This window comes from Anomalospiza imberbis, chromosome 18 (assembly GCF_031753505.1).
Source record: "Anomalospiza imberbis isolate Cuckoo-Finch-1a 21T00152 chromosome 18, ASM3175350v1, whole genome shotgun sequence".
Taxonomy (NCBI): domain Eukaryota; kingdom Metazoa; phylum Chordata; class Aves; order Passeriformes; family Viduidae; genus Anomalospiza; species Anomalospiza imberbis.
The window spans coordinates 1,114,645-1,130,244 of record NC_089698.1 but is presented as its reverse complement, the minus strand read 5'-3'; the positions used below and the strand labels follow the sequence as shown (position 1 = coordinate 1,130,244).

The following is a 15,600-nucleotide window of genomic DNA, read 5'->3' as shown; positions in this document are numbered from 1 at the left end:
GCACATTTAAAACTGAGGTTTCCCAACAAATTAGACATGGCAGTTTTCTAACTGAGGTGCTGTAGGGGGAAGGCAGATCTGGACAGGAGCACAGATGTCAGAGTCATCGCTTCAGAGCTGCTCTCGGAGTCTTTCTGCAAGTGTTGTGTCAGTCGAGGAGGCACTTGCTTTTCTCCCAGGCCGTTTACCATTAGGATCATGTCTCCTTCATCTGTCTCGTTGAGACACTGAGGACACTGCTCTCTGTGTGGCTGGCAGCAGACAGGAGTGTCTGCACGCTGCCTGGGGAGCCGTGGCCCCTCTCAGCTCTGAGCACACTCGCTCACATTCCGGTGGAATCTCCAAAAGTAGCTGCAGTCTCCTGCAAACTTTGATGAACGTTTTGCTTAAAGACAGATTTTCTGCTAAAGCAGATACCTTCTGTATTTTCCTGCCTTTCATTCTGTTAATTACCAGGGCTGGATACAAATGCCAAGGAACAAAGATCCAGGATTTTTCATAAGCACAGAGTCCAGACCTGGAGCTCCATCCTGCTCGTGACAGTGCCTTCACTCACAATACACAGTGACTTCTTTGTTAATCCACCCTAACACCAAACAGCTTTTGCCCCACAGCTTACTTTTCTCTGAAAAACGAAGTATTTTTCATTGTGAAAATTACAACTTGCTTGTGGAAAGCAGAACATTAAAAAAAGGAGACTTTTTTTGGATAGAAACTCTGATTGTGATACAACATTAGTGATGGCGTGGGGGAGAAGCCAGAGAATCCTAGAATGGTTTGGGTTGGAAGTGACCTTAAAGATCATCCAGTTCCAAGCCCTTGCCTTGGGCAGGGACACCTTCCATTAGACAAGCTCCTCCAAGTCCCATTTTGAATGATGGCCTTGAATGATAAATTCATAAGATGATAAATCTATAAAATGATCAATTTTTTATAGCACCCTCAATGCAGTAGACATAAGGAGAAAGAAAAATATAAATACCCAGAAATGAGAGGATGAACTTGCTAGTGAGATGCTGAATTAGGCAGAAATCCAAACATAGATAGTTGGTGTAATCTCAGATCTATCAGCCGTGACAGTATCCGTTTAAATGAATCCTTAAAAATGTTAATTGCACATCATAGGCACTTCAGCAATGACATTTCTGCCACTGAATGTCATGGGGACATTTTTCCTTTTATTATCCTTGAACAGGAGGAGTGAACTACCACCAAATAACTGCATCATGAAATGTAATGGATCTACCTCCAGTATTTATGCTGGTTCCCCTTTCAATAAGCTTCTTTTTAAATCTACAATGAGCAAGAGCTTTGGATGGCATTAGGAAGGCAGCGTTGTTAAGCTTTGTTTTATGAACTGTAAAATAAAGGTTTGTCCATCAGCCTTCCAGAACTGCAGCTACTGAAAGCCCCAGGGTCCGTGGTTTTTGTAAATTTGAATAAGAGCTGGTTTATAACTGCAGCCTGAAGTTGGTCACATTTTTGTCTGATTTCCCCAGGACATTCACTAGCACCAGCTCACTCTCTTTTGTTTTAAACATTCAGAAGAAGGAAAAAAGACAGGGAAAGCAGACAGGGAATTGGAGAATCGTGGAATGGCCTGGGTTGGAAGGGGACTTAGAACCCATCTAGTTCTGCTGACCTGGCTCCTCTCAGTTTTCACCCATGTCATTCCCATTTACATGGCGTTGCATGAGCTCAGGATTTGTCCCACTGTTGCTGCTGGGTGTTTTCCTCAGACTGGTTTGTGTTTCTGCTTCACTCTACTTGTGACTTTAGCATAGGAGAGACCATGTGAGCAGCACACAGCATTAAAGAGAGCTTACAACAAAAGAGTAGGATTAAAAGAGTAACACAAACATTCTACAAATACAAAGAAGGGGAATAATATGGTTTGAGACAGGAGGTAGAGCCTGGGATTGGGGGAGAGGAATACACTCATGCTGCAGAGTGCTCCTTAGTGAAGCTTGCAAAAATATATTGACTTTCTAGAAAGAAAACTTCACCTTCCCCAGACTGGGTACTCTCCAGCTTTGGGTTGAACACAGTATCACTCAATTCCCTGCAGCTCCCAGTCCAAGGGACTCCACACAAACTGGGTTTGCTCTCTGTGAAATTGCAGCTGTTGGGTTTATTTCTCAGAGGACACAGCTCATTTCAAGGCCTTTTTCTCTCTATTCAGGCAGCTTCACAAACACCCAGAGAAGCTCTGCAGCTGAGCTGGAGCTCTCTTCAGACAGCTGCCATCGAGCAGTTTTGGTCATTGCTTCTGCTCTGAAACAGCCCTTGGCAAAGGAAACTTGGAAGGCTGCAGTTGTGTCCACAGGGAGTGCAGGGGGAGCCTGGGGCTGGCACCCACAAACTTGACTTTTCTGTGCCCCATGGACTTTGTCCCTGGCCAGCAGGGGTGAAAAACTTCAGTTCACCTTAGTGGTACTTTCTTAGTTGTTCCACCACAATATTCATCACTTAAATGCTGTTACTCTCCCTACTGAGCCATTAAATGTGTGCTTTCTTCAAATCCGTTGCCTCTGCAAAATGCAGATATTATATCAGCTTTACATGCCTGGTGAATGGTTGACTTGGTAGGTGTTTTTCCAGCAGGCAGGTTCTCTGTTGAGAAGGAATGGGGATCTTTATGCACAAATATTTTTGGAGTTTTAAACACAGCCAAAAAGCAGATGCAGTGGCAGAGCTGTAAAAAAACCCCAACCCAGGAAGAGCTATAGGAGCTGGAATCTGAAGATACCTGACTTGAAAATGAGATGTGCATATCCCACACCTGATCTGCACACACAGTTACATCTAAATGTGACTTTTCTTGCCACCTGATTCATAATGCAGCTCCATCTTCAGTTTGTTTCCGAGGAAGTGCCTGGCACTGTGACTTGCACAGCAGACTGAGGCAGTCAGCAGTGGGGCTGTGTCCCTGCCTTTGGTCACTGTGTCACCTGGGGGCACAGCTCTGCCACAGCCCAGTGCCAGGGCCCAGTTAGGACAGAAATCAACTGGTCATGGCAACAGCAGCTGCCACATCTTCCCTGGGTTAAAGGTGGGGGCTGAGCCTGTCCAGCTCACAAATGGATTTAGTAATTGGAGTTCTACATCATTTCCAGGGGTACTGCTGCTTCTAAGTGGAATAAAACACATGTGCAAGGTATTTGTGCCAGATAATGCCTTATCTAGACTGCTTTGTCAGAGGTGTTCTCCTGCCTCTGAAAATGTTTCACTGGCTGCTCCCAAGCTGTTAAAGGCAGCAATTAAATGGGAATGATAAAACCTCCTTTGGGGTATTTGATCTCATCTTGCTGCATCTTTCAAGCTACAAGAGCCATGAAATCTCAGGCTGGTGATGAGAAGATTCTGCCTTCCCTTCTCCATTTGAAAGCTCTGGGTTTGGAGTGAGTCTCTCTGAAAATATCTGCTCAGGGTCTCCTTTCCACTGCTGTCCCTTGGAAGCTTTTCAGTGCTTGCACATTTGCTGTCTCCAAAAGGGGAAAATGCTGCTTACTGGCCGTGCTGCTGGAGAGGTTCCAGCACTGAATGAATACTGAGTAGAAAATGTCCTTCTCAGAGGCAGGAGGAGATGATGAATCGCTGTGAAAGCCGATTCCTTGACCAGTCTGCCGATGTGTGTTGTTACCTGCAATGGTAATGAAGACAAGAGCAGCCTCCTGCCTTGTGCAAACGGAATGGGGAGCGAGAGGAAGGTGGGAGATGGTGGCAGCTCAGGACCTGTGTTTGCACACAGCCTTTTCCAGTCTGAGGCAGAGGCTTGCTCACCTGATTCCTTTGGGAACAGGGAAAATCAATCTCATCTACCTTGTGCCTCGTGTGCTGTAGTATCAGAGAAGACTAATGAGCCTGCTGTCCTCACTGCAGCGTTTATTGGTGATTAGTGACTCAGAAAATCTGCTCTGCATGGAAGGAAGAGATTGGGGATTTGCTGTGATCCCCAGTCAGGTCTCCCTCCTTCAGGGCCTGTCTTATTCAGCTTTCTGCCTGTCCAAGAGAGGAGCATTTCTGGTTTTCTGTACTCCAGTTGGCAACATGACTTTTGCTGTTTGTTCTCAATGTACCATCACTGAGATTAGCATCTGCAGGCAAGGCTTGGACAGAGAATTCAGGCACTGAGCTGATTTTTTGTGAGACTGGAAGAACAAATTACTCCTCACCTTGTTCCCCTGGGAAATAAAGGCACAGAAATATCCCACCCTAGGCCCTCTCTACCCTCTGCCACGCAGGCAGTGCATATGTAATTAGCTGAGAAGGCAGCTCTCAGCAGGTGAAGCTGAGTGGTCTCCAAGTCTTTGCCCAGCCCTGCTGTGGCTGAAGGCAGCAGGGATCCTGGGCTCATGCCAGCATGGCAGAGGTGCCACGTTCAGGTGCAGCAGGCAGGCACCAGAGCTTTCTAAAGCTCCACCAGGCCTAATGCCTATTGATTTTATTTTAGCTGTAAGGATCTGTATCTTCATGTCTTGCCTGAGGTCGTTCAAGGATGCTGTGGAAGGGCTGGGAAGTGAAATGAGATTTCCTGTCCTAGTCCAAATACCTTAATCAAAAAGCGATGTTTTATATCACAGTTTATGACAAGAAAGCCAAGAAACCTTATTAAGTAATCTAACTCTGATCTGGACTGTACAAAGAAATCAAGTGCAGCATTATATCATGCTCCTGAGGATACACACGTATATTATGTTATGGTGATCAAGAGTTTGCTCTTATATATAACCTTAATATACCTTGGATATTTTATACCTTGGATATTTTCCTTTGGAGAACTTCATAATACTTTTAATGTCTTAGATTTCCATGAAATGATGTCCTCCCTATCTGTTAAAGTCAAAATAGATCATCCTTTTCTTTCTCCTCTGCTGGCTTTTATGGTTTAAAGGTAAAATAGGTTAATACTGCAAAATGAGATATTTAAGCTGCATTTTGTCTCCGGTAGTTAGCATTACTCTGTAATTACTACATCCTTTCCCCAGTTTTTTTGAGGGGGTTAGCTTTGTAACAGCTTTTATTGAGGACTTGCTGAAAGAAACTTACTTTTAAGCATTTGTACTCCATGTGAAGAAGTGTTTCAGGTGGGCAGTGGTGGAGCAGCCAGGTCTGGTGGAAGTGGGGTGGAACTCAGTGATTTTTAAGATCCTTTCCTCCCAAACCATTCCATGATATTTAAAGTCATCTTCAGTCACACTCTCCCAGATGAAGTTCTAATTCTGTGCCGTTAATTTTCCTTAAATTGCTGTGACTCACCCTGGTCCCAAGGTGTGTTCGTTGCAGATATCCCCATTATCAGCCGTGGTTAGGAAGAGGTGCAGGAGAACAGGAGATGGAGAATGGCAGGAACACGAGCCCTGAACCCTTTCCCAAGGTGGGCAGAGGCCCTGCTGTGCCTCAGCTGCAGCACGGGTTGCTCTGGGGTCCAGTTTGACCAGCAGCTTCTGATGGGTTTGTCTGTGCACATGGTAGTAACATGCTTCAGTACACTCGTTTTAGTGAAGAGTGAGATGTGCAGTTTAACTGGGGGATGATGGGGTCTGTACTCTTCTCCATTTTTTGTGTCATTTGGTAAGTGCTGATCTTGCATTAAGATGTCACTGTCAAACTGGAGAGCATTAGAGAAGAAAGGAGTTGCTGAATTTCCAGCAGGTCGAAGTATTCTCGGATCCCTAGGCACTTTCAGTAAAAATCTGTTGGAATAAAGGATGGCTAAAAAATGTTTTTAATCTAGGCTTTTTAAAATTTCTCTTTTGAGAGTCACTGTAATAAATCGAAATTATTGATTTAGCCTGTAGCAGTCCTAAGATTCACTCATTTAAGAGTGGAAACTGCTCTATTACTTGGAGCAATAACCCAGCACTGTGAAATCTCTCATCAGAGACTGCTGGGCCACACCTGCAGATGGGCATCCAGCAAAGATTTCTGTCTGCTGATGGCTCTGGCAGCAGCTGAGCTCTCTGTGTGCTTCTCTTGGTGATCCTCTGCCTCCCTCCCCCTGCCCCTGGGAAACCTTTGCACTAATCCTGGCCTCAGTGGTCACTAATCCTGGGCTCAGCTCAGCCCTGGCCAGGTTTCACATTGCTCCACCTTTTCCAGACCCCTGAAGGAAACAGAATCTATTTTGTGGTCAGTGTCCGTGGTATTACCCACAGTGTGAGTCTGCCCGTGAGCTTAGCTGGGTTGGACACCCACGGCACCCGGTTTTAAATCCCCTGCATTAAGTACAGCTTCTGATAGAGCCAGTCCTACATGTTTACCCTTCCAAGGATAAATATTTCTTAGGGAGAAATACTTATTTTTTCACTGAAGGTTTGAATGAGAATAAGTACTTGCCAAGGAATGCTTAATATCATACTCAAAAATCTTCTAAAATCAGAAGTCCTGGTGCACTTAACACTGGCTGATCCCCCAGGGGTGTGTGCTACCCACACAGCTGGCAGCAGCTGGTGAGTTTTGTGGCATTTTCTCCCAATGTCATTTCTGTTTTGCCTTTTATGCATCTTTTATTATCTTTCCATTAACAGAACACTTCCATTCCAGCTTCTTTTCCCAAAACTGCGCTGCTCAGAGGCATTCAGGGGCTCTGCTGCCCGTTCTCCTGGGGCAGCACTTTGCTGCCAGCCTCTGCCAAGAGTGAATTCCCCCCAGCCCTGACCTGCAGGCTCAGCTGCTGAAACCACCAGCATCTCCTCATCACTGCCCACCTGCTCCAGCAGGGAGGAGCTGTGGCTTCAGCTGCTGGCTGATGTCTCCTGCTCACACCCACCCTCCCAGGGGCTGCTCAGCACATCAAAAGGAGTCCTCACTCCCCTGTGCTAGCATGTGCTCCAGTCTGGCCCTGAATGATTAGCATTTTTATAAATTAAAATAAATCCAAGGAGTGAACTGGCCCAGGGGAGCTCTCAATCCAATCAAATTAGACTCATATATCCACCCTGGAGCAATTCCTCGGAAGCTCTTCCTTGAGGAAGCTTCATTTGTAATCACTACGTGCTGTGTACTTTAGAAAAGTTTTATAATTACTTGCTGTTCCGGCTGCTGAGCACTTCTAAATGTTGGATATTAAGGAGCTGCTGTTTCAGTCAGTGAACAAGCTCTGAACGTTAAATGTGCTTCACGAGAAGCATTTTTTCCTCAGCCATTACACATCTCTGAAGGCATATTTTTTTTTCAAGTGGATGCTTTCCCAGCTGTTGATCGTCTCTCTGTTTCTTGTGTGTGAAGAGGGAAGGAGGAAACTGATGATGGTGTGACATTGCATCAGGGCTGCTTTGCTGTGGAGGGAGGTGGGTGCATTACTCACAGATGCAGGCACTGGAATATTGATGCAGGTCAGCCTGGACGAGCACCAGGAAGAGCTTTGTCTGCACCACGCACGTTTTTTGACGTTTTTGTATCTCATCTTTTACAGAAAAAAACACTTTAGCATTCATCAGAAATCTGTAGGTGAATTTTGGCACCGTTGTTTATGGCCCTCCACCACTAAAGCAGCCTGTCTTTGTCATGGGGACACCTGGCCAGAACAGCTCAGTGAGTGGTACCCAGTGCTGGGGGGAGCTGGAAATCCCAGCTTGGCAGGGGTTTTGTAAAAGGTGATAACAGTGATTTCTGTCACAGAACAGCTCATGAAAACACGCCTCAGGTACAGGGTGGTGTTAGGACGCTGAAGAACATTTCTAGAACCAGGTGCTGTGGTTGCCAGTGAAACCAGAACGGTGGGGCAGTGGTTAATAAAAGACTTGGCAAAACCCAGATCTGTTCCTTACCTGTGCCAGCCTCCCACGTGGCCCTGAGTGTGTCACCAGCCCCTGCTGAGTCCTGGGAGCAGAGCTGGGACACTGAGGGGGAGGGAGAAGAGGTTTGGCAGTCAGGGACTGGCTGGGAACGAGCTCCTTCCCACCTGCAGCTCTCTGGAGCTGCCAGCACAGGTGTGGGGCTTCTGTTGGAAAGATGCACGTTTTCAGAGGATCTTTGGAGGAATGCAGGCAAACTTCCTGATCTTTCCTGGCGTCCATTAACTCTTGGAGCAGCTTTGATGTGTGCAAAGAGTTACTCTCCATTTGGTGGGAGTGAAAGCACTGGGATAGTCAATCACACGGCAAAACTTTTCCTCTGTCAGTTGCTAAGAATCAGAACTAGAAATGGTGCAAATAATGTCATTTCAGGTGTCATTAATCTGAGGCACAATGGTGCCTTTAGCAGCCAAATGAGCGCTGCAGCTCAGGTGATTCAGGCACCTTTGCATTTGCTCAGGTTTGCAGATAAATTGCCAGGTCCCTCTCAGTGTGTGTTCACTTTGAGGTGTCCCAGAAGTGGGTAAAGCACAGCTACTGCAGCTGCCTCGTATTTACAGCCTGTAAGATTTATTTAATAGGAGCTCTTCAAATGCCAATAGGCTGGGCCTGGGTTATGAATTGCTAAACCCATCCATCCATCACATTGCTGCCCAAAATCACGCTCTAAAAGCAGGCAGGAAATCTGCCACCGTCACAAAAGTGCTCCAGTGTCTCTCTTTTGACACAGCAAGAAAACAGCAAGGAAATAAATTTCAAGATTAGGCAGTATTAAGACTTTTCAGAGGGAGCCATCCAAATGAAAACCTATAATCAAAATAATAATTATCAGGGGAACCATTTGCTTTCAAAGTAATCATGCAAAGTAAAGCACAGAATATGGCTTAAGTAGCAAAAAACAGTGATTTCTGTTCAGAGGGGGAAAGAAAGTCTAGCACTTGAGAATATAAGTGCTTTGTACATGATCAGCTCTTGATGGATTTCCCCAGAAATGGGCCTTCATGTATTGTATGTAAAAAAGAGAGGGAAAATGGAAGCTGTTACGTGATAAATGCAGGCAAAGGTGTGATGAGCCTGGGATTGGGTTACTGAGCTAGGAAGTTACCTGTCATTCCCTTCACTTTCAAATCATTTCAGCGTAGGGGTGGAATGCAGGAATAATCAGTGGAATATTAACGCTGTGGGAAGGCATTTGGAAAGTTCCAGGAAAGGTAATGGATAATTTCTAAACTTTTTTTTTTTAATATTAAATTAAACCAGCAAATTTCTTTAATATATTCTTATCATTTCTGGTGTAGTTAAAGAAATTTAATGTGAGGGAAACATTTCCAGCATGTCTTTTCATATTTGTTTTTAAGATTTGCTTACTGACTTTGTGGTATATTTTACCTGCCACAGCTTTTTTCTTTGTTTGGTCTCAGTGGCCTGAGATTTTAATTTCCAGAGACCACCTCTAAGATTAGATTAAAATTGTCATTTTTTCATTTAATCCTGTTAATTGTTTTAATGGCTTCCCCACACCGGTTACGCTGAGCGTCATTGCTGAGGATTTCTGTGATTTTGGTGGTGGACATCTTCAAGAAACCTTGGTTTTCTTTCTGACTGCAGTAATTCTGGGCTTCTCAGCCTTCATGAGCTGCACTGGCCTTAACTTTGGTTGATCAGAGTTCAGATCCAACTCAGATATATTTGAAATTTTTTTTTAATTTGAATTTTTATTTTATTAATTAATTTAGTTAATTTTTTATCAATTAATTTATTTAATATTTATTTTATTTTTATTTAAATTTATTTCTTTATTTAATTTTTTTAATTTCAATTTTTATTTGAATATTTTTCAGATATATTTTTTATATTTGAAAAATCAAACAGAACTTAGAACGGAGTATGCGTGTTACAATAACCTGGATTCCATCCCTCCACAGTGCCCACAGGAGAAGCTTTGAATAATTGTGAATAATCCCAGCTCGTGTGCTCTGGGGCAGTTGTAGATGGGAAAAACTCTTCCTAGAAGCGTGCTATGCGCAGGTGAAGCGCCGAATTTGCAGTGGTTACCCGGTTCCCTTCCTCAGCCTCCTTCTGCCCAGTAACGGCTCCCCTCGCCTGTTTGCTCTCCCCAGGAGCACCAGCCTGTTCCACGAGGTCGTGCAGCTGGACTTTGAGATCGCCAGCTTCAGCAGCCTGTCGGGCACGCAGCCCATCAGCTGGCAGGTGGAGTACCCCCGGCGCGGCGCCTCCGACCCCGCCCTGGCCGAGATCTTCATCTGCCAGAAGGACCTGGTGGGAATCGTGCCCCTGGCCATGGTAAGAGCCCCTTCCAGCCTGAGCCCACCCTGTGCCGCAGCCTCAGCCTCGGCACGGAGTGCTCCCTGCCCTGGCACTGCCGCTGGAGCCATCCTCACTGCACAGCACACAGGAGAGGAACCATCCTCACTGCACAGCACACAGCTGGGAGTGTCCTCCCCACAGGAGAGGAACCATCCTCACTGCACAGCACACAGGAGAGGAACCATCCTCACTGCACAGCACACAGGAGAGGAACCATCCTCACTGCACAGCACACAGCTGGGAGTGTCCTCCCCACAGGAACCATCCTCACTGCACAGCACACAGGAGAGGAACCATCCTCACTGCACAGCACACAGCTGGGAGTGTCCTCCCCACAGGACAGGAACCATCCCCACTGCACAGCACACAGGACAGGAACCATCCTCACTGCACAGCACACAGGAGAGGAACCATCCTCACTGCACAGCACACAGCTGGGAGTGTCCTCCCCACAGGAGAGGAACCATCCTCACTGCACAGCACACAGCTGGGAGTGTCCTCCCCACAGGAACCATCCTCACTGCACAGCACACAGGACAGGAACCATCCCCACTGCACAGCACACAGGACAGGAACCATCCCCACTGCACAGCACACAGGACAGGAACCATCCCCACTGCACAGCACACAGCTGGGAGTGTCCTCCCCACAGGAGAGGAACCATCCTCACTGCACAGCACACAGCTGGGAGTGTCCTCCCCACAGGACAGGAACCATCCCCACTGCACAGCACACAGGACAGGAACCATCCTCACTGCACAGCACACAGGAGAGGAACCATCCTCACTGCACAGCACACAGCTGGGAGTGTCCTCCCCACAGGAGAGGAACCATCCTCACTGCACAGCACACAGCTGGGAGTGTCCTCCCCACAGGAACCATCCTCACTGCACAGCACACAGGACAGGAACCATCCCCACTGCACAGCACACAGGACAGGAACCATCCCCACTGCACAGCACACAGGACAGGAACCATCCCCACTGCACAGCACACAGCTGGGAGTGTCCTCCCCACAGGAGAGGAACCATCCTCACTGCACAGCACACAGCTGGGAGTGTCCTCCCCACAGGACAGGAACCATCCCCACTGCACAGCACACAGCTGGGAGTGTCCTCCCCACAGGACAGGAACCATCCTCACTGCACAGCACACAGGACAGGAACCATCCTCACTGCACAGCACACAGCTGGGAGTGTCCTCCCCACAGGACAGGAACCATCCTCACTGCACAGCACACAGCTGGGAGTGTCCTCCCCACAGGAACCATCCCCACTGCACAGCACACAGCTGGGAGTGTCCTCCCCACAGGAACCATCCCCACTGCACAGCACACAGCTGGGAGTGTCCTCCCCACAGGAGAGGAACCATCCCCACTGCACAGCACACAGCTGGGAGTGTCCTCCCCACAGGAGAGGAACCATCCTCACTGCACAGCACACAGCTGGGAGTGTCCTCCCCACAGGAGAGGAACCATCCCCACTGCACAGCACACAGGAAAGGAACCATCCTCACTGCACAGCACACAGGAGAGGAACCATCCTCACTGCACAGCACACAGGAGAGGAACCATCCTCACTGCACAGCACACAGCTGGGAGTGTCCTCCCCACAGGAGAGGAACCATCCTCACTGCACAGCACACAGCTGGGAGTGTCCTCCCCACAGGAACCATCCTCACTGCACAGCACACAGGACAGGAACCATCCCCACTGCACAGCACACAGGACAGGAACCATCCCCACTGCACAGCACACAGGACAGGAACCATCCCCACTGCACAGCACACAGCTGGGAGTGTCCTCCCCACAGGAGAGGAACCATCCTCACTGCACAGCACACAGCTGGGAGTGTCCTCCCCACAGGACAGGAACCATCCCCACTGCACAGCACACAGCTGGGAGTGTCCTCCCCACAGGACAGGAACCATCCTCACTGCACAGCACACAGGACAGGAACCATCCTCACTGCACAGCACACAGCTGGGAGTGTCCTCCCCACAGGACAGGAACCATCCTCACTGCACAGCACACAGCTGGGAGTGTCCTCCCCACAGGAACCATCCCCACTGCACAGCACACAGCTGGGAGTGTCCTCCCCACAGGAACCATCCCCACTGCACAGCACACAGCTGGGAGTGTCCTCCCCACAGGAGAGGAACCATCCCCACTGCACAGCACACAGCTGGGAGTGTCCTCCCCACAGGAGAGGAACCATCCTCACTGCACAGCACACAGCTGGGAGTGTCCTCCCCACAGGAGAGGAACCATCCCCACTGCACAGCACACAGCTGGGAGTGTCCTCCCCACAGGAGAGGAACCATCCTCACTGCACAGCACACAGCTGGGAGTGTCCCACACTTGACCCCAAGGCAGAGGGGTGCTCAGAAGGATGCTCAGAGGGAAGGGATGCTCAGAGGGAAGGGATGCTCAGAGGGAAGGGATGGTCAGAGAAGGGGATGCTCAGAAGGAAGGGATACTTAGAAAGAAGTGATGCTGAGAGGGAAGGCATGCTCAGAAGGAAGGGATGCTCAGAAGGAAGGGATGCTCCGAGGAAAGGGATGCTGCCTCTTCAACTGTCTCCTCAGGTTTAAACCCTGAATTTCCTGGCTTTTCCCACAAAGCCCAGTAGATTTTCCTTCCTGCTTCTGATTGCCTTGAAGTTGCAACTCCAGAGGGTCTCAAGGACCTTCTGCTGAAGGCCAGGTTCTTGGTCCTTAGTAGGCTGAGGCTGATACTGATTCTTGTGCTTGATGACCTAATAGTGTGAGAACTTTTGGGTTGAAGTCAAAAGTAGAAGACAATAATAGTCTCAATAATACATTTAAGAATCATAAAGTGTAAACTTTCCTGTGGGTAAATGTTTGGGTTAAAATCTGCTCTCTCTGCTCAGTGTTTTAGGAAAACAAGGAATTTCACTGGATTCTCCAGCATTTCAGCTGTGCTGTTTTTAGGCAGGCATTTTATTTTCTGTTGGTCGGGATTTGGAAGAAGAGTTAGACATAGCTCTATGCTTCTTGTGAATTTTGCCCCTCCAGTACATCATCTTGGTGGCAAAATTCTGGCAGCCTTTTCTTTGAAAAGTGTTCAGCAGATAATTAGATGAGTATTATTTCCTGGAAGTCCCAGTCTTCAATAAATTCTTCCCCTTTGAAGAGTGAAACTGCTGCTCATATCAAATGAGGTCATGCCCAGCAATTTCCTGATCCACAGTTTGTTAAGTCAGCAGAAAGCCTGCACTGGAATCCAGATCTGAGGGGGAAATAATTGTCCTCATTACCTGTCAGCTTGAACAGGGAATATTTATTGGAGAACGTGCATGAAGAAGAATTTTTGTGGTCAGATTTTATTTTGAGATAGATGCCTTCCACTACCAAACAACAGACATGTGTCTGCTGGCAGACTTCATGTCTTCTTGCTCTTTTCATGAAAGAATTAATCAGCTTCTTCTCTGTGTTCCATGTCTGAGGGAATGGAGATTCTGGTGTCTCCTGTTAGGGCAGGATGCCTTCGCACTTGCATACAGGGTTCTTGCAGACCTGTGTCTATTCTGCATTAAAATTCATCTGCCTGCGAGGGTTCCTGTAAGAACTGGAGGTCTAAGAGGATGAGTTTAGTGTTGTATAAATCATGTAAGGCGAGATCCTTTATTCCCAGCAGATTGCCAGTAGGCACTGCGGGTTCAAACAATGAAATCATTAAACCTTTCTCTTCACAAAGCTTTCTCGTGTTCATCTCATCGCTGTACCTTGTGATAACACTTAGCCAGAGCCAAAATACACTGTGTTAACAGAGTGCAGCTGGATGGAGCACCGGAGCACAACTGGCTTTACTAGCAGGGTGTTGGTAGATAAAGGGAGATCTCTCTTCTCTGTTAGCTAACGCTGCACACGCAGCCAGGGTGCTTCCTTCATCCCGGCATGAATCTCCAGCTGAGCTGATTACCTGGCAGTCCCGCTCAGAAACAAGAGTCCCACTGGAAGCACAGAGGGTGACCCTGGCTCTGCTGAGAAGCCAGATCAGAGTCTCCATCTGCACTGCCCAGCGCAGCAGCAGCACGTGCTTGTGCACAGACAGAACTCAGATCTCAGTGGGGAGCAGCAAGTGGGGTTTATAATCCTCTGGAGGGGAAGGGACACTTTGTTGATTCAGGCGTGGAGCGTTCCAGGGTAGAGCTGCTAACATCCAAAGTCAAAGCTGTCACTGCACAGTTTTAAAAGTGACCAGGAAAAGGCGCTGCCCAAAGACACTGCAGTGCCCCAGGGTGTGGGGGCTGCTCGGGTCTCTGCCCCTGGTCTGAGGGACACCCTGGAAAGTCTTTCAGCAAACTTTTCCCTGGTTTGGGTGTAACATAAGGATAAAGGCTGCTCTGACCCGTGGACTGAAGCTTGTCTCGTGTGAGCCATTCCAAACTTATGAAGCAAGAAAGATCATGTATCTTTTATTGCCCTGTGCCTGATTACATTACAAAAAGAGTAGGAAGATGAAAACCAAGTGGTCTTCAAAAGATTAGTGCAACTGTTGCTATGGCGTTCTGAAAGAGATTAAAGAATTGACATTGTCAGCAAGAGCTGAACCTGAAATTTTAAAATAGCCTTGTAGGGCTTGGATCAGTGGAGCAAGTGGTAGGGTAAAGCTGCTGAAAAATGGATGGAAATTCCTCATGAAGTCAAAAGAGAGGGTTTTAGCAGAACCCGTGTTCCATGTGCCTAAACAGTGTGTACAGGTAAGGAACACCACGCAGGGATGTGCTACAGGGAAAGAATAGGAGCAAGAGACATCAAAACTGCTTGGACTGACAGTGACTGTAATCATTTTTTGCCAGAAAAGAATTACATGTAAATTTGAGGGAACTCTATTTTTTCCAAGCTCAGAAGTTAATCAGTCTGAGTAATTTTGGAGGACGTGTCACCCTTCAAGGTAGTTGGAGAGAAAAAATGAGACAGAAAAGTTAGAAAAATACAGATTTAACTGGTTTGTTGCTTTGTAACTCTCCCATAACAGAATATCAGCTAAGTACTGTGCACCAAACCAGCTTCTAGTCACACATATCCTCTCCTTTCCGAATTCCTGAGTATGGCACCTGGTGAAAGCATCCACTCAGTGTACCCTGCGTGCAGGCTGTATGAAGGTCTGTGTGTCTCACTCAAAGTGTGAGATTAAATTCACAGTGTTGTATTTCCAGCACTGAATAGCAGTAATTACTGAGGCAAGATCTGTAAAGAGGTAATGTCATTTAATAGACCTTTGGGTAGAGATGGGAAAAAATGAAAAAATGCTCTCTCAGGCACACACTCCCCCCTTCTGATCCCTGGACTCACTTAAATCACAGCTGCTGTGAGATAGCACAGCTACAGGAAGTGGGGCTCATGAAATTCATCAAGTAGGACAGTTGAATAAGAAGATAAAATAATTTCTTAAGGCATAGGAAATATATGCCACTGTCTGTGGACAGGAAGAACCCACTGGCTGGAT

At 47.3% G+C, this 15,600-nt stretch overlaps 1 protein-coding gene across 3 annotated transcripts in view; it reads left to right on the top strand.

The window, feature by feature from the left end:
- The window catches only part of LOC137484491 (transmembrane protein 132C-like), a 184,551-nt gene that overhangs the window by 129,033 nt on the left and 39,918 nt on the right, over positions 1 to 15,600 (top strand). For all 3 annotated transcript variants that reach the window (XM_068208338.1, XM_068208340.1, XM_068208341.1), the window contains exon 4: positions 9,920 to 10,103. In XM_068208338.1, coding sequence (XP_068064439.1) covers positions 9,920 to 10,103 — 184 coding nt within the window. The remainder of the gene's footprint in view (positions 1 to 9,919; positions 10,104 to 15,600) is intronic.